Genomic DNA, 23,882 nt, shown 5'->3' on the forward strand with positions numbered 1-23,882 from the left:
CCTCTCATCCAAACTTGGTAACTTCTGGCTCGGAAAAACCCATCATGATGTCCTTAGTTAGCCAATATTATGAACAAGACCATCTGTAGGGTCTAGCAGCAGTTGTATTATTACATTTAAAGAGCTCCATCTTTCTTCCATCTCTCCAGTTCTGTCTATCTTTTGAGCTTTTCCCCTGAGCGCAGAACTGTGAGTGAAATTTCAGATGACAGCACAAGGTGAGTGAGGGTAGAAGAGGCTCTAAGTGACTTAAGAGTAAGAACTCAAGGTTGGTGGTGGTGGTGGGGGGGGGGGGGGGGGGGGGTAACACAAGCCTGGAGTGAGAGTTATAAGAAATGTCTTTGAGGGCCAATAGAGTTTGGGGGGGGGGGGGGAGTCTGGGGCTTTGAAAATGAAGGTAAAAGTTTAAAGAGAAAATGTGAAAGAGACAAAGAGAGAAAGAGAGGACAGCGGTTGAAGGGTTAAGGGCGAAGTTGGAGTCTGTGTGACGGTATCAAAGCCACAGGAGCAGCAGAGAAAAGCTGTTAACGGGAGCTCACCGTGCCTTAATCGATTGTGAACAGTGCTGCAGAGCACAGCCAATCACAAGAGCTCCTGGAGACTTCTCTGGGTTAGAGCACTTACACGCTGTCTGCCGCCCGATCAGGGAGACGATGCAGGGAGAGGAGAGCGAAAGAGACAGAAAAAGAAAGAAAGGGGGGGAAAAAAACAAAGAAATGAATGGAGGTGCTGTTTGTGAGGGAAAGGCAAAAGTGGGACTTCAAGATTTTGGTTTGGCTTTTTCATCTTAGTGACCTTGAAAGCTTTTGTCAGGGAATGTAAGTTGGACTGAATGTGTGTCCACTGTTCCATTTGTCCATCTGCTTTCAGCCATCTCCCCTCAACTTCACATAGTCCTTTATCCAGGTGACAATATTGTACTGCACTGATGGCCTTTGATGGAATTGCACATGGCATCAAAAGAAGATTTGAGCATTGTAGCAGCACATGACATGAGGGGCTCCTTAAATGGCCTTATTTCTGAGACATGAAACTTTTGTGAAAGAAGAAAAAACAGATTTGCACCTTGAACACAACATCTGTACCAACTGCATGAATCTTTTTCTGACACAAAATGAAGAAAAATGTAAACAGTTGTGAAGCATCTTATATAACCTGCTTCTTTAGTCTTCATTTATTTGCCTGATCTATTTAGAAGTCAAGAACATCGACTAAACTCACAGACCAGTGTGACCCGAGACAGTATTTACTGACTAAACCTATAAGACCCCTTTGTGATGACACCAGCACTAATTTTCATACAGGTCTAAGTCCTCTAGTCTAATTAACTTTTGCCTGCTGCAATTAGAAATTTATGAATAAGCATTGTAGCAGCTAAGAAGCGACTCAATAAATTGGCTTTTTCTGTTTATTTTCAGCATCTTGAGCTGTGATGTCCTGACTGTGAACTCCCCCCAAAAAAGACACACAAAAGCTGCTTCTAAAACCAGTTAGCTCAAATATTTATCAGTGTTCATTCAGTATGCTGTCAATAGAGTTTAATAACTACAAAGAGAGAAATCCCTCAAGCATGGTAGGGTAATATTCAGGGTTAACATGGTACAGCAAATGTAACTGAATCATCTGATCAAAGTCTGAAATGCAGCTGACTTTTCAAACGCTAAAAATATCTTTACCTGCAGACATTTCACAGGATGTTACAAGTGCAGAACTGAAATTTTCGTCTGATCTATTGTAACCACCCAAACTATTTAATAAGTCTTTAAATCCAACTTTCTATAGAAAAAAAAAGACTAGAATTAAAAAGAAACAATCTCTTCTCTTTGTTCTCTGTACAACCATAACCAAGGCCTTGAAATTGGTTTGATAATGTGAAAAAGAAAAGAATAATGGGAATTATGTAATTCTAATTAAACAGAATTAAAGGCTTCAGATATTTCTACATTGATCGCTGATTAACAACTGAAAAATACAAGAACCCACTTCTTGTTTTGATGTGATCACTCTGTCAGAATCGTGGGTCACAGTTCAGCCTTCTTAAACTGGCTCACAGATTTGCAAGGCAGCAGTGTGTTACAGCTGGTAATGGAGAAGATCGGCTTTAAGTCAAAATAGCACACTACCAAAAAAATTTCAAAAAGCCTACTGTCATACATTATTTAGTTGATTATTGTTTAAGTCTAATGGGCTAATTTAAGGTTTGTAGTGTTATGTTTTATGTTGTTTAATGTAAATATGAAAGGTTAGACCAAGAATGACCAAGCTAAGATCCTGTGGGACTTTCAGATACAGACAGACAAAATTGTGATGGCTAACCAACTGGACATACTAGTGGTGGACAAGCAGAGGAAGACGGTCGTAGTGACAGACGTAGCGATACCGCATGGCAGCAACATCAGTGCATGTAGAGGAGGTGGCTGACGATTGCTCCATTCGATAGTCTGTATCCGTAATCAGTCAATGAGTGGCTTCAGGCTTATGCAGAACAGCAGTGGGGACAGAGCATCTCCTTGGTAAATCCCACACTTGATGTTGACTTGTGCGATTGGCTTAAAGTTGGTCTCTAGTGTTGTTCACCACATCCTCATTGAGTTCCTGATTCTTAGGGTCATGTTGATCTTCTACAGTTTTAGGCTGTGTGTGTGTGTGTGTGTGTGTGTGTGTGTGTGTGTGTGTGTGTGTGTGTGTGTGTGTGTGTGTGTGTGTGTGTGTGTACCATCCAGGACACTTTACACTGTTACACTAGGCAACTTTGGTGTCCTCTGATATTTGCTATGCTGTTTATTACATTTAATAAGTCACTGAGACACATACACTTACCATAAATCCAAAATTTGTTGGACAAAGATACAAGTTTTGTCAATTGCACCCTGTTTTTTGAGTCTGTGTCCAAAAATTGCTGTAATTCCAAACAGCTATTTCAAAAAAGATTTTTTGTTAAACCACTTAAATTAAAAGTCTGCTGAGAGTCTGCACTTTAATCACATCGATTGTTTGATTTACAATCCAGTCTGGTGGCATACAGAAGGAAAGATACTTAATTGTGTCTTTGTACAACAAATTATGGACTGAACTTCAACAATCTGCTTCCACCCATCTCCTTAACCTCTTATCCAGACTTATTTTAACAGATTTATATAATCTTGTTATGTGTTTTTTCAGCCTGGAGGTTGCTGCTTAGTCCAAATGTAACCACCCTTAAATGTGTTGAGTATGCAAGAGTTGTGACTGGCATATTTTAGGCAAGTCAAAATCTGTTGGATAACAAAAAATCCATCTTTAAAAGCACTTTATCTTTGCCTATTTTGGACCAGTCCCTTATAAAAGCGGTCTCCTTTGAGTGGACCCATTAATGTTCAGCTTAGAGCTACTACCCCGCTAATGCAATGAATTACAAATTTACATACTTTACCATTTTTTCTAGCATAAGTGAAATTTTGTATCTATTTTCTTTAGTTGTTCATTTCCATGCAGCTCTTAAAATATCTGGTTTCAGACAGAAAATCTGTTCTGCTATTTCGAGGTGAGGAATCCCATTATTTTTGCTGGTTTTACCTGCTAGTGAATAATTTCACCCTAACCATCACTGGGAAACAAGAGATGAGTTGCCAGATTGAGACATCAGGCTCTCTGTTGATAACATAAAAGAGCATTCAAGGAGGACCTCCACCAGAGATCAGAGGAGAAGGAGGGAGGAAAACATTCTCCTCCACATTCATCTTAGGTGGTTTAATTTTAATTTGGTGGTGTGGCAGTTGCACTGTAGGGTGCCAGTGTCTACATAAACCTGTTTTTCAGTCACTCATGTGAATCCACAGCTACACCTACACAAGTGCTTTGCCGCCAACTGATTTTGGCAGCATAGCGTTTGGAGTTTGCTCATTTCACTGCTCATTTAGGCTGATTTCCCACATTAAGCTTAAACTATGACTCAAATGCATTCTCAGTGGAAAGTTGTTTTTGAATTAAAGCGCTGGAGACAAGGCAAAGTCAATGCTCGTGTGTTTAATCCCCCCCCCCCCCCCCCCCCAAGTAGCTCTACCCAAACTGAATAGTTCAAATGCAGCTTTCAGCCACAACATCTGCTGCAGTCGGCCGTGATATGACAACAACTTTACAGAGAAAAACTCAAACAGTCATAGGTTGAAACAAACAGTTTTTTTAAGCTAAAGCCGAGTGTGGGTCAAGGGCAAACAGTCAATAACCAGAGCCGCCCCTTTAAATGTCAGTTGTCTAGGAAACAGGTGCAGAATTGAAGAATTTTGACACTGGCTGAGCAGCCCAGGAGCTGCCGTTTAGCAACGCCCAAGAACAACAGCGCGCCAGGCGAATGTCACCCTGTGGAGCCACACTGCTCCACTGAACCAATGAAAGCTGCAATTCAAGCAAACTGGGGGGGTAGAAGACCATGGAAAGAGAAAAAAAAAAAGACCACCTGATGGTATAATCCTCATCTTCAGCATAATTCATGAAAAATAAATGTGGAACTAATACAACATGGAGCAAACTGTTTGAAAAGAACAGTTCTCAAAATTAACACTTCACACGTCTTTGTAGTGTAAATTTTCCCTTTCTTTACCCATGTCTTTAAAAAAATCAATTTATGCTGAATACCGTCCTATCAGTCTGTTTTTTGTCATCTACATATCGAGCACAAGACCAGTTATTACACCAGATTTTCTGCCAAAAGAAGACACTCGGCACTCACTAGCAAAAAAAACCACATCAAAAAAACAACAGACTTATGACCTCGCCCAGAAATACTGAAAAAAAAGAAGAGGCATCTTGGTACAGACTCCCAGCAGAAACACTATTCACTACTGCCCCCTGCTGTGACACTAACCTGAGCCATAATTTATCTCAGAGTGTCAGCGCTTTCACCCGTGGTGGACAGCAGGCCAACACTTATGGCCACAGTCACAGGTGAAATATGGAATCCTGGCAAATCAGGCATGAGCTCCAAAGAAGAAGATAATCTTGTATTATGACTCTTTCCTGAAGCTGATTTAAAAATAAGAGATCATTAAATGGAATAAGCTTAGATATACATAAACTGTGCTGCTCTAAAATTCTGGCTTTCCCAAAAGAGGCTGTTCAAAACAAAAAGTAAGTAAAAGTCAGAAGCCCTTTAGTCAAAGGAAAGCCTCACATGTAGTTGTGTACAATTTGATTTTTAGAGGATATAATCTATATTGTGAACTGCAGAATCTGTCTCACCAAGTCAGCAACAGAAGACAGCTTTTAAAGGATCAACTAATTTTACGGTCTGCTTTCACCTTGAGCTTTTCACTTCAGGGTGGAGCTGAGTACAAAAGACCGGGACTAACAGGGTGACTGATTCTTTCACCGCCATGAAACTCTATCAAACTGTTCACAAGTTTCTAATAGAAACAACCGGTGGGAGAAGCTGTTATATCCCCTAATAATTTGATGGTGGCATGGACAAGGTTTTCTGCCAAAGTGTTGATGAAAACACGTGGCCTTGTTTTAGCATACTCAATAATATATTCTCACTTAGTACTTCATCTGGCACAGCTGTTTCACTGCTTGTTAATGCAAATATCTAGCCAGCCAATCATGTGACAGTAGCTCAAGCCCTTTAGAAATGTAGACATGGTCAAGCCGACCTGCTGAAGTTCAAACCGAGTGGGGAAGAACGTTGATTTTGAATGTGCAATGGTTGTTGGTGCCAGACAGGCTTGTTTAAGTATTTCAGAAACTGCTATTCTGCTGGGATTTTCCTGCATAACCAAGTCTAGGGTTTGTAGAGAATAATCCCAAAAAGAGAGAATATCCAGAGAGCGGCGGTTCTCTGAGTGAAAATGCTTTGTTGATGCCAGAGGTCAGAGGAGAGAATGGCCAGACTGCTTCGAGCTGAGGGGATGGAAAGAATAACTCTTTTGTGTCAAAGTGACTCAGCTTTCATGTTGACTGTCATCACTGGTGATGAGAGCTGGATTTCTAAATATGAGTTAGAGTTGTACTGCAGTTTTCAGTAAAATCTGCCTCCAGTGTCCAACCTCAAATGAGGAGCGTCAGGTCAGGGTAGTACTGGGGGCATGCTTGTTGTTTTTTACTGATATTTAAGGGGATCTTCACAGTGAATCCTCCCAAAACTTGGACTATCAATGCAAAATTTTACTACATTTAAGGGAGAACATTCTGTGTAAACGACCTGAATGTTGTTGTGTTGGATCTGACTCCCTGTAATTTTCTCTTCTTCCCCAAATTGAAGGCAATCACGAGCTCATTGGAAATGTCCAGATGTTCAGAAGAGGCACGGATCTAAAATAAGCAGCAGTACTGGAAGCTGTCCAGAGGGGCACTAGGAGACAACACACAACAAGGGAAGACTGGCCAAATTTATGCCAGGTTTGGTTTGAAAAAAAAAAATAAAGAAAAAAAAAGTCTGTCTGTCTGTATGTATGTATAAGTTGTATGTAGCTATGGTCACACCTGGTATCCTGAAATCTATTAGGCCAAATTCTAATATATTGAGGCTTCTCATTAATTTATTACCATCAATATATCAAATAATTTCGAGTTTGTCCATTAGTGTGGGAAATGATTGCAAAAACAAAATATTGACAACATCCTGGGACACTTAGCCTTGAAACCTAGTGAGAGGTTTCATGTATTTACGTTGAAGTCTGTGTGTGTTTTGAGTTTCCCCTGGCTGAAAGGTGAATTGCTCTGAGAGAATAAGCTAAAGGTGAAATATGTCAAAAGCTAGAACAAAACACTCGCGTAAACAAGACTGTGCAATTTCTGGAGAAACTGTGTTGGGACTGTCGCTACTGCTGGATTCTGTTGTTTCCTGCTAAAAAGGTCAGCTTTAAAAAAAAAAAAAAAAAAAAAAGTTGAGTGAAGATACTAGGCAATACTCATATAGTAAATAAATACATTTTTTTTAATGAAAGACTTTTATTTTGAAAAAACTGACACCTTAAAGAATGTTGATAAGTTCCTGTAACTCAATGATGGCTTTTACTTTGAAAGTCTGTGACTTTTCAGGATCCGTATTTTTTTCAAATGATTCTTAACAAGTTTATTTTGAAATGCTCATGGCATTAAAGCTTCTTTAAAACATCCGATAATAACTGGAGAGTTTTATTTTGATAGAATAGATTCCTCTTCAGGTAGTCCAGGGTTTTTAATTTGAAAACCTAACTATTGTTAAACGTTATATTTAGTCTTATCATGTTTTTAAGTTTATAGAACTAACTGTGGACATTTTCTTTTCTTTTTTGAGGGGAGATTTGTCATTTTCTGTAGTTTACTGGTCTTGAATTAAGAGATCCCAGTGCCTTTATGCATACAACTGGAGGCTTTTTGTTGTTGTTGTTTTGTTTTGTTTTTTGAAAATGTGTGACTAAAGAATCTTTAAACCAAGGCTTTTATTTTTTTATTTTTTTGGACATGGTTGTGGTCAACTAACTAATCTTTTGCATCACATTGAGAGCTTTTATTTTGGAATTCTTACACACGCCTTAAACCTTCTGCACCTCACTGTCAGGGTATAAGACTGTTATCTGCTTTCCATCAGTGTGTGTGTGTGTGTGTGTGTGTGTGTGTGTGTGTGTGTGTGTGTGTGTGTGTGTGTGTGTGTGTGAGGCAGGCAGGAGCAGTTTTAATTAAATTGTGAATGGCAGCTTAAATATTTGAAGGTGCAGTTGTCTTTAAATTGCAGTATGACCTCAGCTGGACTCAGATCTTTGCAACAATCACGCTAATTATGTCACTACATTTTACTCTCTGTAGCTGTTTTAATAATGAATGTGACAAAAAAAAAAAGACAGAGCATCACCCCTATGGCTTCCTTTTTAAAAATGTAGCGTGGTTTATGAAATGTAGATATCCATTTGTCTATCCAAGCTGACATCAAGGACATCCTCGGATCTCTCTGGTTTAAGCAAAGAGGTGGCATTGTCACTTTCATAACTCATGACCCAAAGTGACAGATACACATGTCAGCACTTCTCTAAACAGATCTGCATTTAATAACACCTATCCCATCCATCTTTTCTCTCAACAGCTTCTCATATCCCACTCCCACATTTAAGCAAAAAAAAAGAGCAGCTGAGAAATGTCGAACTGATTTTTTTCACTGCTATCCCTTTCTGTGTCACACTTCCTCACGTCATACATCCTCTCCGTTCAAACACAGAATGACCCAGCTCCTATTCTCCGGCCTCAGCTGATTAATTAGGGGCAGGGAGATGTAGATGCAACAGGACAGATCAGATCCTTGAAACTTTGCAGCATGCCGTTATGCTGGTGTTGCTGAACTGTGGAGGCAAGATAGCCGGTGGGCATGACTGGGATGGGGACCTTTCAAATCCAATCGCATCGCGTAGGTCCCCGTCCCGGTCTGGCCACGCTATCAGAGCAGATAACGTGCTCCAGTAAAGGTTACGACTCACCATGACATTTCTGTTGAGACCCAACAAACCCTGATTTCTGTAGACTAATCTTGAATCCATGTGTGTTTGTATGAGTGCTTCCCTGCCTTTGAAGTGTGTGCACGGGCTCCACACTCTTTTGTTTATGATAAAAGGTTATAGAATAAAGACAAAAAGTAAATCAAAGCATAAGGAACAAACAGTCGATTAAGATGAAAGCGAAATGGGAGTCATGAATCCCATTAAACCACACTTTAGGTTCAGGGATCATCACGAGAGCAGAGCACTTTTGAGAGGCAGGAAATGACTGTTATGCACTTTTTTGACCTTATTCATGAACATGCGTGGGGGAAAAAAATCACTTTTTTCGTGTTTGCTTTCAGATGGTATTCCCTGAAACATCAAGAAGAATTTAAAAAAATCAGAAGCACAGCATGCAAACTGAAATCAGTAAATTAATTAGAACAGTGGTTCCCAAACTTTTTTTTGCTGGGCCCCCCTTTGTTATACAAGAAAAATGTTCGCGCCCCCCGCCCCCTTCTCGCACACGCACGCACACATCCTCCAACCACACACACCCATATTTTGCTCCATTGCGGTTTATTTCACACCTCAAACATTTAGTAAACAATTAAGCAAATACAAATAATCTGCAACAAATTACAGGTAGTAATAAAATACACTACTAACTCGTTTATGCTACGTCCGCACCTACGCGGGGATTTTTGAAAACACAGCTGTTTCGTCCACACGTAAACGGCGTTTCGAATCACCAAAAACGGAGATTTTTAAAACTCCTTTTTTGTGTTTAAGTGTGGACGAGGAATACAGAGTTCATCACTCACCATCAAATTTATGTGCCTTTTTTCACGTCACACTGTGCGCCACGTTATTGTTTACATGAGATGAATTGCAGAATGGCAGATAGAGACAAAATACTGTTACTGTTAATCAGACTATCTTCAGGTTTTACACGCTTACATACACACATGCAGTTACTGTCCCTCCATTTAGAAAGGCAGAGGCGTCATGGTGTAATTATTTTAGGTGTAGTTGGGTTTTTTTCATGTGTAATAATATTCAACATTGCTATCAATACATTTTTCAAAAAATGCCTCTCTGTGCAAAATGGGTTTAAAAACATAAACAACTGTGGCATACTGTTTGTCGGTGATTTGAAGAGCCCAGCGCTGCTCCCGACACAGGGAAAACCAATTCTGCAGGGAGACCTACCTTGTTACTTGTGCAGGTGAAACCAAAGGGAAGATATGCTTCACCATATTTTCTAGTCTTTGGCTTAGAATGAAGTTGGTTTGGAAACATATTCAGCGATGCTTCATCTCCTGCTTTGCGTTTCTGTGGGCGCCCCGTGCTAGCAGTGTCCAAGCGTTTTGTTTTTTTCCCCCTTTTCACACCACGCCCCCCCTGCAATGGCTCTGCGCCCCCCCCTAGGGGGCGGGCCCCACACTTTGGGAAGATCTGAATTAGAAGATGCATTTGAGAATTTCAGCACATAATAGAAACATGAAACAAGCGAGACTGCTGTGTTTAAAAAGTGTAATGATTAATGCATTCACCTAAAACTCAAAAGGTTCCCAACTCAAAATCAGAATCCTATTAAATCCCAGGGAGGACTGCATCAAGAAGAGTATTTGGGATAAAACTCTGCACTCCTTGTGAATATGGGAGAAACAGAAAGAGGTGAGTTTTTCGCCCTTGTTTTAGTTTATCCAGAGTCTCCCTAAAGAAAATTCAACGCTTCCACAAATGGCAAGACTGATGTTTTAGTTAGTTTTACTTAGGGCCTCTATATAAAGGGCAAAAGTATGTGGACACCTGAGGAGCTTCCTCCTTTCCTGGAAAATCTCTCTACCTTTTTGGAAAATCACTTTGGAACCTAGACAGCTGTGTTTCCATTTATCCACCATGCAATACACCACTGATGTGGGGTGAGAGAGTCTGGCTTGCAGTAGTTGTTAAAGGTCAGTTCAGTGCAGCCAGGTTTTTCCAAACCAATCTTGAAACAGGATTTACAGTTACAGACATGGATTTGTGTGACTGTACATTTTAATACAAAAGCAGAAAAAAAGGGGAAGTGATTCTTAAATGAGGGCAGTGGGGTTTTACGAGGCAAATACACCGCTGACATGAACTTGTTTGGTGATGATGGGTCGTCGGGGTGTTTCAAACTAAAAAGTGTGAAATATTGATCTCTATCAGGGAATTTCAGAGGTCTCTGACATGCCATGAAAAACAGACTCGTAGCACAAGTAGCCAAAAGTATGATGACTTCCACATACATTTCTACATACATTATGAGTTTATATACACTCATCATGGGCATGAATATTGTTGTACAGTGAGTTTGGACTTTTAATGATTTCCATAAACTGTTTCTTTTTTCAGGGTAAAATGATTGCACCAAATACGTCTTTAAAGACTGTAAAAAACCAAAACAAAAATTGGGTGCACAAGTATGAATCTACACAATGTCAAAGGTTTACATACAGGTAGGTTCTATGATGTCTTTTCACTTGACAAGACCAAGACCTATTAGCATCTCATTTGTGATCGTGATTGACAACTGGGAACAATGGGAAAATTCAAGGAAGTAGAATTGTAGGTTTACATTTGTGAAGGTCTCTTGAAGCTATTTCTAAACTACTGCAGATTCCAAAATCATCCGTTCAAACTATTGTATGTACAAGTCATTTGAATGTGTCACAACCTTGCCAAGGCCTTAAGAAGACCCAAAGTGTCACCCTCACCACCAATGAACCACCAAGGCTGAAGCCCGCCATGAACTGGAAATGTCTTGAATACCAGTGTCACTGTCCACAGTGATGTGAGTTTTACATCATCATGGACTAAGAAGGCGCCACAAAGAAAGTCCCTGTTCAAAATTTACACCTTCAAAATCGACTGAAATTTGCAGTTTCCCACATGGACAAGTTTTGTTGTCAGATGAGACAAAAATTGAGATATTTGGCGGTAGCATCCTGCTCTGAAGCTGATTTGCTGCCAGTGGCACCGGTACATTGCACAAAGTGGATGGAATAATTAAGAAGGAGAACTAACTCCAAATTCTTCAACTTCACCCCAACCGAACAGCTACACGGTTGAAACATAGTTGAACAATGATCGCAAAGCCACATCAAAACTGGTTTCGGAGTAGATAAAACAGGCTAACATGAAGCTTCTGGAATGGTTTCCCACAGCTCTGACCTCAACCCTATTGAAAATGTGTTGACTGTGCTTAAAAGTTGAGTCTGGATCAGTAAACCAACCAGTTTAAATGAACTCTAATATTTCTACCAAGGAGAGTGGTCAAATATCCAGCTGCAATTATTCCAGAAGCTTGTTGATTGCTACCAAAGCCTGGTGGACGTGCAAGGAGCTAAGAGCCATTTAATCAAATATTAGTGGGGCCTTATGTATACATTTGATCCTGTGTTCATTATAGAAAATCCAAAAGAATGCATACCCATGATGAGTATATGTAAACTTCTGAACACAACTCTACATGCTTATCTTGTGGATGCCATAAAAGATTTTAGCAAATTCCATTAATAAACAAAAACTCTGTGACCAAAGAACAGAGTTTTGAATCCCCACTTCCTGCTTAAACAACCACGTTTTCATCATTCTTGACAGTCAAACTTTGTCAAAAAGAACGGCGGGGGGGTATTAGTCGTTAGTATTCTGCATTAGATGGAATCTGCTATCCAATCAGCAATTTCCCTGCTGAGCTGACCAGTGTGACACTCCTTTGTGCCACTCTCATAACAAAAGCATTTTTCTTCTGAGATCCACTTCATTACCCAGACTAATATGGAGCAAAATGTTTATTCAAATGAGCCAAGATCAAATCCTATAAAATGAATGTGAAAATGCTGAAATGGATTATATGCTTGCAGAAAAAAAGTCATATTTGAATTAATTACAAACTGAAAGGCCATCAGTGCTGAAAAAATGCTTTCTCTTCCTCCATTTCCTCACTTATTTTCTTATTAGCTTGCATTTATTTATTGTCACATTCATCACTGCCCTGTGTCATCAATATGTGTGCGTGAAAAGCAGAGAATAATTACGTTTTATCAGCATCAACATGACAGTGGCAAGCATTGTGAGCAACTGATTGGCCGTTGTCTCAAGGAGAAGGCATATTGTGAGCGTTAGATTGGCCCCTGCCGGAGGAAATACTTTGTATTAGCGATTGATTGGGCAGTGTAATTTTCCACCTGAGTGGCCCCCGGACACACACAGTTATTGTGTGACTTTGGCAAGAGCCACCTTTGTATAGTAAGTGTGTGAATGTGAGTTTCCTCTTGCTTTTGAATGATATTCTCTGAGCTCGGATGGGGTCTTGCGGGGCAGGGACTGAGGTTGAGCACAGTGTTGCCCGTCGCACGACAAGTCACGTGGCAGTCTGTCAGGTCACCTCTCGTCAGGAGGTGTACAGCACAGAAAGCAAATCGTCAACAGCAATAACGCAGAAACACATTTCATATCACATTGATGTGTTTTATGTGCAAATGTGCACATAAAACACATCAAGTTGCTGTACATCCTTGTATTATCTTTACACTAGTTCACATGCAAATGCATCAATCATCGCTATTGCGTGACGTGGCCTGGTTGTGAGTCCGCCAGTGGACGAGCAAGCTCGGAGTGGAAAGATATCAAAACTGCATCTCCTTCGAGATAGGACGCAGTGACCTCCCCGGCGTGCTGCTTTTTCAGCCTTTCATTTTATGTCTCCGATTCACTGCTCTGATTACATTTAGTTACAAAGAGTTGTTATAAAAGGTGATTCAAAGACAGCTCTCCATCAGGTTTTACAGCCTGCTCGCTCATTATGAGCTCCTTTTACTTTGAAATAGAGCCGTGAATCACATGAGAGGTGCTGTTTGCCTAAAGGATATAAAAGTTCATGTGCTGCTTGTCAACACTTGATTTTTATAAAATCTCTGACATAAAAAGCAGCTCTGTTGACAAGATCACAAATGAATGTATTACAAATGTTTAAAAAAAAACAATTTTAAAAAACTGCTCAGAGTCTAAAAAGTCACTGCATATTTGGCAACAAGTCTTTCAAATGAAACAAACTAGCATTTATATATTTAAATAGGTTAACAATGTAACAATGTTGGTTCAAAAATTAAAAAAAAAAAAAAAAGAAGAAGCTTTTATTCTGTAGCCAAGTTTAGACTGGAAAGCCATTTGCTTAATGGTAGGAAAAATGAAATGCTCATATTTCTGCAGAAAAACAAACTTTCGTCATGGCTATGATTACTTCTTAGTTATAATCAGGGTTCAGAGAATCAGTGCTACTTGTTCTCTGTTGACCTTCCATCAAACCAAACTCCTCCCTCTGCTCTCTAACATAGCACTCCCCCCCCCCCCCCCCATACACAGCACCAGAATCCGTGTTTCCCCTGACCTCAGCTGTTTGTTAAGCACACAGATTTATCACGCACACATTAATGTGGCGTCATTCTTCTCTTCACATTCTCACGGTGACTATTCAGCATTTAACAGCCCGATGAGTGCACAATGCCGAGGCCGGGGTGGCATATACACACATAAATCATGTAAACAAGTGCGCATCAGATCTTTAAGAAACCTGATCAGAGAGTCGACTCCTCTGAAGGACACAGAGACCGAGCGTGACAAAACAGTTATTAAACCGAGCGCAAGCGAGACGATCTCTAGACCGAGCAGCAGGGGAAGGGGAGACGTGACCATGAAAGGGTGACAGAGCGAGACGCCAAAATGAAGAAATGCAGAGATGAGAGGATAGAGAACTAGAGGGCCTGAGAGACCTGATGGAGGGTGCAGGAAAAGGAAACGACTGCTCGAGGCAGATAAAGTGATCAGAATGGCCTTCGTGAATGTACAGATACTTAAAGGGTCTTTGTTTTGGGGTTTTTTTTAAAAAAAGGTTTTGAAAAGGCTGTTTATAAAGTGAAGGACTCATGACCTGTATAATGTTAGCAAAGAAGGGTTTTGGGGATCAGAACCAGCAAAACTATGGTTTAATCAGAAAAATGGAGGGATGGTAACACTGTGTAAAAGTCTGCCTAAAACTCAGGACTTTATTTTGAATCGATTTTTCTTTCTTATACTTAAATGACTTTGATACAATGACCTTTACTTTAAGACCGGACTTCAAACTTGCATTTAGGTTATTCATGTAGTCATTAGGAGGTTTCTTCCTGTTAAAAGGGAGTTTTTCCTTCCACTGTCACCACGTGCTTGCTTACAGGGAGGTTGTCTGATTGTTGGGGTTTTCTCTCTATTAATGCAGGGTCTCTTCCTTCCAATACAAAGTGCCTTGAAGTGATTGTTGTTTGCGCTACATAAATTTTATAAAAATAAAACTGAACTGAATTTTGAAAAGAACAACATCACAACATTATCAGGCTGTAATTTCTTCCTTGCTTTTGGACAGATGGAGCAATTTTTATGTTTTGAGGAAAAATACTAACACTAAACAGAAAAACTGTCAGTTATTATAGACTGTCATTATAAGGTAACTACAGGTAACTACAGGTAAACACAGCGTTTAAGGAGATAGATTCAATTTTGTCCTTGGACGTTGAAAACCAGTCGAGGCAGCTGTCTTCTTTAGAAAACAACTGCAAAATGACCTATAAAGGCCAAAATGATGTTCAAAAAGCACAGACTCACCAGCGCCTTCAAAATAAGCACCCATCTTCTTCTCATTTCCTCACAATCCAGCCAGTTATGATAAAGCCGGAAATGGGAAACAGTGGGGCCTTGTAGGAGTCTATTCTTCTGGTATACTGAGCCTCAGGGGACAGAGGAGGGAAATTACCATCAGTGACACCAGTTTGCGGCAGCCGTTTCTATCAGATAAGGCAGAATTGTACATGCCACTCTTAAATCAATCAAGGTCACCTCTTTGCTCCCTTTGCTTCTGTGTTATAGCGGGTTCAGTTCATAGTGGGCACCCCAGCTGTTGCACAGCACAGATGTAAACTTATCAGAACCTGACATCCACAGCCAAACCGGGCTTTACCTCTGCTTTTATTTGACTTTTTCAGTTATTACTAGCACTCCGAGCTTTGACCTTGATGTCTGATGCCCTTTTGCTGTTAGTAAGTTGTCCAGCAACACCACCTGCTGGTATAAAAGTATAAATGTATAAATTTTACATAGAAAAGTTTAGAGAAAGCATAAATGTTAACTACAAAACAAAGAGCCCCGATGTACTTTCTAACATTATTAATGTTGATGTGTTCTATACTCGTCAAAAAATAGGTTTTATACTGTGAAATGGATTTTCAGTTTTTCTGCACATTATTTTAACCTTTTGGAAGAACCAAGCATATTCTGTGAGTAGTTCTTGGTTCCAGTTGATTGATTTTAATCAGCAGTTGGGGTCACAATTACTTCACTTTACGAGTGCACCGTCTCTGATCTCATATTCCTGGTAGAAAACTGCGATGAGCTGCTTCAACTTGTATTTTATTGCATTCTTGCAGCCGCACCCCTGCCCTGCAGCTGTCTGAGTAGGACTCTAGTGTTCCTTCTTTTTACTATTTAGGCGAGCAGGTCCATGGTCTGGTATCATGCACTATCAACATGTAGGAGTTCCACTAACATTGGGAAAGCTGGTGAGATCAGGTTTAACGAGCAGAAATGATATTTCAAGAGACGCTAATGTTAAGTATCAAATATATATGACTTTATTATGGAAATAAACTATCAAGGAAAAGAGAGATGATGCTACAGCAGCCATGATCATCCAGTTCTGACGTTTAAAATCCAGGAGAACACCTGCAGGTTTCATGCATTAATTGGTCCTTGCACGAATGATTAAAGAGATTATAATAGTGTTCTCTGAGCACTAATTTGTAACTGTTTTTACCCCCAAAAAACTCTTAATAATGTATTTAAATATTTCAACTTTAAATCATTGCTCAGTCTTGACAGTAGGTTGTTTCTTGCTTCTTTGTTTCACGTGAATACAGGACGGAGTTGCAATCAAACCTTTTCCCTAAATGAAATCAGAATGTCTCTGAGTATACAAATACTGCATTGTTCAGCTGCTGGACACCAGTGCTCCTTCACTGATAAGCTGAGATTTTTTTTTTACCCCTAGTAACACGCCTTAAAATACCATTAAAGAACAGAAAGTGAGCACTGAATTCAGACTCTGTGCCCAACCTTATTATGGACAAAGTAAGAAAAGTTCAAAGTAATAAAACAAAATACTGCAGTAGAGGAAACCCTCTGTAAAAACTGTAGTTGCATAAAAGTTTAAAGCTGATTTCTGTCACTCAAATAATAATATACAATCACCGGACATTTTATTAGGTACATCTGTCTAACAGCTTATTGATGCATGGGATAATGCCTCGTTAGGAATGCAGACACGGTCGAGACGACCTGCTGCTCAAACTGAGCATCGGAATGTGGAAGAAAGGCGATTTTATGTGACTTCGAACATGGCATGGTTGTTGGTGCCAGATAGGTTAGCCTGAGCGTTTCAGAAACTGCTGATCTTCTGGGATTTTCCCACACAATTATCTCTAAGGTTTGCAGAGAATGATCTGAAAAAGAGGAAATATCCCATGAGCAGCAGTTACTCTGGGGGAAAATTTCCTGTTGATACTGGAGGTCAGAGGTCAACTCATTACCACAAGGTATGCAGAAGAACATCTCTGAACAAATGAGGCATCAAATTTTGAAACAGAAGCAGCAGCAGAAGCCCACACCGGGTGCTCCTCCTCTCAGCTAAGAATAGGAAACTAAGGGTACCATTCGAATAAGGTCACCAGAGTTGGACAATAGAAGATTATAAAAGTTTTGCCTGGTCTGCCAAGGCTCAGTTTCTGCTGTGAAACTGGGATGGTACAGTCAGAATTTAGTGTAAACAACATGTAAACATGGATCCATCCTGCCTTGTATGAACGGCTCATGCTGGTGGTGATGATATAGTGGTGTGAGGGATTTTCTCTTAGCACATTTTGGGCACCGTAGCCTACCTGAGTATTGTTGCTGAACATAGCTATCCCTTTATGACAACAGTGTATTCATATTCTGATAGATGCTTTCATATCCCAAAGCTCAAATTGTCTCAAATTAGTTTTTTGAACATGACAGTGCACTCAAACGGCCTCCACAGTCACCAGATCTCAATCCAAAAGAGCACCATTAGGATGTGGTGATATCAGAGGCTTGCACCATGAATGTGCAGCTGACAAATCGGCAGCAACGGCGTGATGTTATCATGTCAGTGTGGACCAAAATGTCTGAGGAATGTTTCCTGCACTTTGTTGAATCTATGCCACAAAGAATTAGTGCAGAAGAGGGTCCAGCCAGGTACTAACCAGGTGTACCTAATAAAGTGTCTTAGTGTATCTTGATACATTCACTGCTAAGAAGCCATTAATTAGCTACTAGTTTCAAAAGTGCCTAAGTCTTATAGCTGAACAGGCTCAGAGCAGCTCTGACCCCTCCATCCAGCGTAACACCTGCACTGAAACTCAGACTCCATTAGCTTTACATGACGTGGCTGCAAATGTCCTAAAACTCTGTATTTCCTCCATCCATTTGGTTTCCTCTTGGACACCACCTTCCACGATGCAGGGTCAAGGTGGAGGTAGGCCTTCGACTGTGGATCCTTCCTCTGACACCGCCCATGAGAGGAACACATGGTCTGACTGCAAAGCGTAGCCGCTGATGTCACGTTTACCAGGTAAGGACCCAGAGTGTTATCGATGTAGGACTTGACGGCAGCACAGGTAGCCTGAAAGCAGGAAAGAAACAGGATATGATAAACCAGGGATGTGCAGAAGAATGCCCAATAAAAGCTTTAATGCAACTTTACATAACAGAATCTTTAAGCTATATGCATGCTCAGGTAACAGCATGAATATGTTATTTAGTGTAAAGCTATTACAAAATGAACAAAGACGTATTTCAGAGCAGGTAACATGTCCTGTTTTACTCAGCATGAAAAAAATACATTAAGACTGTTAAAGATATTATCAGTGGTCAAAGCAAAAGGTGCTGAGAAAAGCGCCACTCTAGCATCATCGTCAATAGACTGTTAAAAACACAATGTGCCACCTTGTTTTTTACCCGGTGATGCTCATGAACACATAAACAAGCGCTCTGGCTTCTTTTGACTCAGTCCCATATACAAAAGTCTTGTTGTTTAAACCACTTTAATCTGCAGCTGAAAACAAAAATCTCCAGTAAATGCTTCATTTACTCCCATCTGAGTAATGTTTGCCAAATATCAGTGTCCAGCTGTGCAGAGAGCTCGTTTTATAAAATGAAACCACATATTTGTGACGGGATGTACAGTCACTTTAAAAAAGAAAGTACGCCCTCTGACATTTCTGAGGTTTCTAAATATCAGGATAGGATAAAAGCATTATCTAGACATTAACAGATCTTAAAAATCACGTAAGGTTGTTTTTCAACCTTGGATGAAAAACAACATGTGACATATTGCACCATGTTGTTTATTTAACAAAAACTAAAGCGAAATGCAGAGGACACGTGTGAAAAGCTAAGTGCACCCCACGATTCAGCTGCTTGGAGTAACCACTTTTAACAGCAGTAGCTCAAAGTAATAGCTTTCTGTATGACTTTAGCAGCCTCTCACATGGTTCTGGAGGAATTTTGGCCCACTCTTCTTTACAATGTTGCCTTAGTTCAATGTGGTTTGCGGGCACTTGTTTACAGCTCTCTTAATTCACATTGCAACACCTTAATTCTTTTCTTTTTCAGCCACTCTGTAGGAGATTGCTGCCTTGCTGGGAATCATTGCCCTGTTGCATGACCCAGTTTCAACTAAGTTTTAGACGCTAGAATATTTTGGTGTGAAGAGGAGTTCGTGATCGACTCAGTGACTGCAAGGTGTCGAATCACCCCTCTACCACTGTGCCTGACAGCTGGTGTGAGGTATTTGTGCTGATATGCAGTGTGTGGTTTTAACAATCTGTCAAGGACGTTGTTCCAGAACATGCCAAAACAGCTTTGTTTGTATGACTTTAGCAGTCTCTCACATGGTTTCTGGAGGAATTTTGGCCCACTCTTCTTTACAATGTTGCTTCAGTTCAACGTGGTTTGCGGAACACATGCGAACATGCTGAAACATTCTTTCAGACAGAGAACAGGTACTCCTAGCAACCCTTTCAAACAACCATACTTGTTCAGTTCTTTTTCTAATTGCACAGTCATAAACTTGAACATTTAATAAGCTGATGGAAGCCCGTGAAGTCTGAAATGAAGCTCAGGTTTTTTTATTGCGATTTCTCTCATCAGCATTGCACAGTCTGACCTCTGGGTCTTGCTCCAGACCATTAAATTGGTAAAACTTCTGCTTTCACACAGGTGCTCACGCTTGCTGATGATCAGTGTTGGGGAGTAACGGAATACATGTACCACCGTTACGTATTTTAAATTCAAAATATGAGTAACTGTATTCCGTTACAGTTACAAGGGTGGTATTCAGAATACAGTTACTTTGTTGAAATAAATGGATTACACGGCGGTCTTTTCCTGTTTCATATATTAGGCTATGCTCTCTCTATTTTTGGTAATTCCACACCGGAGGAAACCTAAACAACATGCGTAGCCTATTAAGAGGCTCTTATGCCTGTGTGTCAATCTGGCGGCCCATGTCACCTCTATTTGCGGCCCACATAATGACGTGAAGAATTATTTTACAAAAATTATTCACAAAAATGATTTAATATGAAGGCAATAGCAGAGTGTTACAGGCATTGCCCTAAAGAATGTATCCTCATGGGCAGTATAGTCCGTGCTGCAGGGAGAATGGACTGCCATACCCGTTATGTATCTGTGAGCGCGAGGAGGGAGAAAAAGGATAGTCGAAAAGTATGAGTTGTCACTGAGCAGAAACGGGAGCTGGAAGCATGTAAATATAATAATAACCACTACAGCCAAAAAGAGTGCCTGACGAGCCCAGTTGTAAGTAAGCTATTAAGACTCGATTGTACACCGTGTTCGTGTTTTCCTCCGAAACAATAAGTTCCTTTGGAGCAGCCTTTCAATGCCTCTCTCTGTCTCTCGCTAGCAAAGTTGACCCAGACAACAAAGTAAAGCGAGTTTTCGTCTATGAGCCCAAAATATATATATATATATATATATATATATATATATACATATATATACATATATACGTGTGGAATAGTTTTCTATACAAGATTGCTGCAAAAAGTGCAGCCTTACCTTAATGTCCACCCCACTGTTACTCATTTTATATTAAGATTTAAAAATCTTGTTGGTATTGGTATGGCGAGTAGTCTTCAGTAATAGTAATAAATCACACAACAATACATTCATGTAGTTGTAAAAAAAAAAGCATGATAATATATCAAGTAATCCAAAGTATTCAGAATATGTTACTTTGAGTAACGTAACGGAATACGTTACAAATACATTTTTGGGGCATGGTAATCTGTAATCTGTAGTGGAATACATTTTAAAAGTAACCTTCCCAACTCTGCTGATGATCAGGTAATCAAGTGTAAGTTTATTCTCCATCTCAATTTCTTAGGTAGCAGTAAGGATATTTTGTATTTTTCCATACACTGCTTCTGCATTTTGGATTAGTTTTTGTTAAATAAATAATGACCTGGTGCAGTATATCATATCTTGTTTTCCATCTGAGGTTGTATTCACTTAACTTTAAGACTTGCTAAGAGCGGGATGATTTGAATATGTCCTGAAACTTAAATCCTTATGATTGAAAAAGGGTGTACTGTCTTTTTTACCAGTACTGTGTCTGTTCAGCAGGATTGAGAGGCCTTGTTGCGGAGAGGTAACAAATGAAATATACAGTGGAGTGATTCCAAACAGACCTTAAAACTAAAGAGCTTGAGTATGAAATAAGGCAGTTTTAAAGTAAGTTTTTTCTTTTTCATTTCAGTAATTTTTGTGCAATACAGTTTCCTGTGTGTAACTTTCAACATTTTTTAAAAGTGTAACTTATAAAACAAAAACCCTTATAGGCATCAGTGAGAAATGTAACATCCTCACTTTCACTATTACAGCCAATTACATCAAATGGACAAGTCAGTTATTGTACCTGAGTTTTGGAAAGAGCGTAGTCACCCCAAAGAACTACACCAGCAGAGCCTAAAGCGGCACTCTCTCCAATAGTGTAGACCAGGTGCTCCTGTTAGACAGAAACAGAGAAGTGAGCAAAACACACAGCCCCTGTCACGACAGACACAGAATGTTTGATTTGAAACGTCTGATTCTTGCCTGAGAGAGAAATTCCAGCGTGTATGTATAGACGATGCGAGCATAGGCGTACACGGGCGGTGCGAACGGAGTCACCTGATTCGCTACTCTCATTGCCTCCAGGATGCGGTGGTGGCAGTAGAGGAGCACTTCTCTGCTGAGACCTTGCATCTGGACGCTAAGATAGATGTCGGGATACAGAGCAGAGGAGGTGCTCCACAGCCAGAGAAGCCTGTCATTTCTCTTTAACTCCACAGCTGGACACTCCCCTGTGTAGCCTGTGCTTTTGTTGCTGTAGTAGTTGTAGCAGTTTGGAAAACCATAATAGCCCCACAAACCATCTGGTCTTGCCGCCTGCCCCAGTTTCAGAGTTTCCTCCATGAAATTCCTCGCAGCTTTGCTAAACTCCATGCGTGCTGCGTCATCTACTTGTTTGGGGCTCCAGTCTGGATGCTTAGACCTCACTAGTGCTTTTGACCCGTTCTGGTATATCTTCTTAGTGTCCCAGTTTCTCTCCCATTCAGGTCTCCAACTTTCCCAATCCACCACACCCAGGCCTGGGAAACCCGTGTCAGGGATATAGGTGTTTACATTCTCACTGGCAACTTTGAGATGTTTATCAAGGCTGCTGTTTTGTGGAACCCCACCATTAATAGCCTCTCCCTGAGGGGAATACCTTGGATACAGACCAAGCTTATCATCATAAAAGATGGTTATGTTCTGACCCATAAAGGTTTGATTCTGGTTGTGGACAATGTTAAACATCCCCAGGTCAAGGTTAACGCCATACTGAGAGAGGCATTTGGCAGTTGGGGCGTTCCACACAGTCAGGAAAGGCACTTTGGAAAAAGGTGAATTTGGATAATGCAGCCCTGAGACGAGGCTGATCAGAATTAAGTGCAGCAGCACCGCGGGCTTCAAGGACCTCATCCCTGGCAGGAAGGAAACAGTGTTTATTGTGTTACCCAGCAGTATTATGAAATTTTAAGAGCATATTGCAAAATGTTGCTACTTGTTTAAACAAAGCTTTTTCAGTTGTAAGGCAAATCAAATCAATAAGAGTTTTAAGAGTTTCTACTGTTTACGAGCCAGGAATTTTAAATGTGTCTATTTACTACTTGTTTCTTTAATACTTTTCAAACACCTTTAACATGCCAAAATCTTTCTGATCATTACAGATGTTGTGTAATGCAGTTAACTTGGCTAGAAATAACAAGCTCCAGTGTCAAAATAATGTGTGAAATTAACTAACATTAAGCTGGCAAACACTGACTTACCGACTTTATAAGTAGAGAAGGATTGGAGCTTGTGGCCTTGTGAAATACCCACAAGTCTCATGATCTGAAACACATATTCAGGAAAAATGGGAAGTAACAAACGCTGAACCAATTAGAAGTGTCCACAGGACCTCCAACAACCAATAACAAGAGACATGCAAATCATTCTATGGAGAACACAGATTTAAAGTCACAGGCAAGTTAGCGCTTCCTCCCATCACACTGTACAGCTTGAAAACAGTTTTCAGATTGTTTGAATTTAAAAAAAATATAAATATAACAATCAACAGTTTATTGGGGGACTTAAGAAAGCTTGACGTTTTCTGAAAAACCACCAAGCGAAGCCATAATGAACTCTTCCACCTTGCAATTTAAATGCGTGCTTTGCTCAACTCTTAAAAGCATATAAAAATAACCAGTGGTTAACGAAAACCTACAATTACATGGGGAAGGGGGTATGAGGGTGCTGCTGGCAAAATGAGTCAATCCCTGAGAACTAGCTGGCTCGGACTCCCCTGGCCACAGAGGCTTCCCGCAGAGGCTTCACTCTCAACTGCTGACAACAAAATCATGCCTGTATTACTCCCAAAACCATATCTCAGCTATATTATCTCCTTATGTACTTACAAAAAAAAAAAAGCATCACACTTACTTTACTAAAAATACACACAAAGCACCATAAAGCAGATTATTTATCCAAAACTGGCTGGCACAGCGGTTAGCACCATGGCCTCACAACAGGAAGGTTCTGGGTTTGAACTTGCACGTTGGCTTGAGCGTTCCAATTTCCTCCCACAGTCCAAACACATTCATCTTAGGCTGATTGGAGATGCTATATTTGTCTGAGCCTGAATGGCTTTTCCGCACAAACTTTCTCACTAAACCGCCTGCGCAAAACCTGAACCTCCCCATAAACCACTAATACACCTGAGTTCTACCTCCTGTG

General features: G+C 40.3%; 1 protein-coding gene across 1 annotated transcript; it reads right to left on the bottom strand.

The window, feature by feature from the left end:
* Positions 1 to 13,874: 13,874 nt before the first annotated feature.
* hyal1 (hyaluronidase 1) lies at positions 13,875 to 23,833 on the bottom strand. The gene is made up of 4 exons (XM_085160198.1): positions 22,937 to 23,833; positions 21,681 to 22,591; positions 21,502 to 21,591; positions 13,875 to 18,183 (listed from the first exon to the last, which is right to left on the bottom strand). Exons 1-4 carry the CDS (start codon positions 22,995 to 22,997, stop codon positions 17,857 to 17,859), a joined length of 1,389 nt encoding a protein of 462 aa, XP_085016324.1. The 5' UTR covers positions 22,998 to 23,833; the 3' UTR covers positions 13,875 to 17,856.
* Positions 23,834 to 23,882: the final 49 nt, after the last annotated feature.

The sequence above is a fragment of the Neolamprologus multifasciatus genome, chromosome 5 (genome assembly GCF_963576455.1).
Source record: "Neolamprologus multifasciatus chromosome 5, fNeoMul1.2, whole genome shotgun sequence".
Classification (NCBI taxonomy): domain Eukaryota; kingdom Metazoa; phylum Chordata; class Actinopteri; order Cichliformes; family Cichlidae; genus Neolamprologus; species Neolamprologus multifasciatus.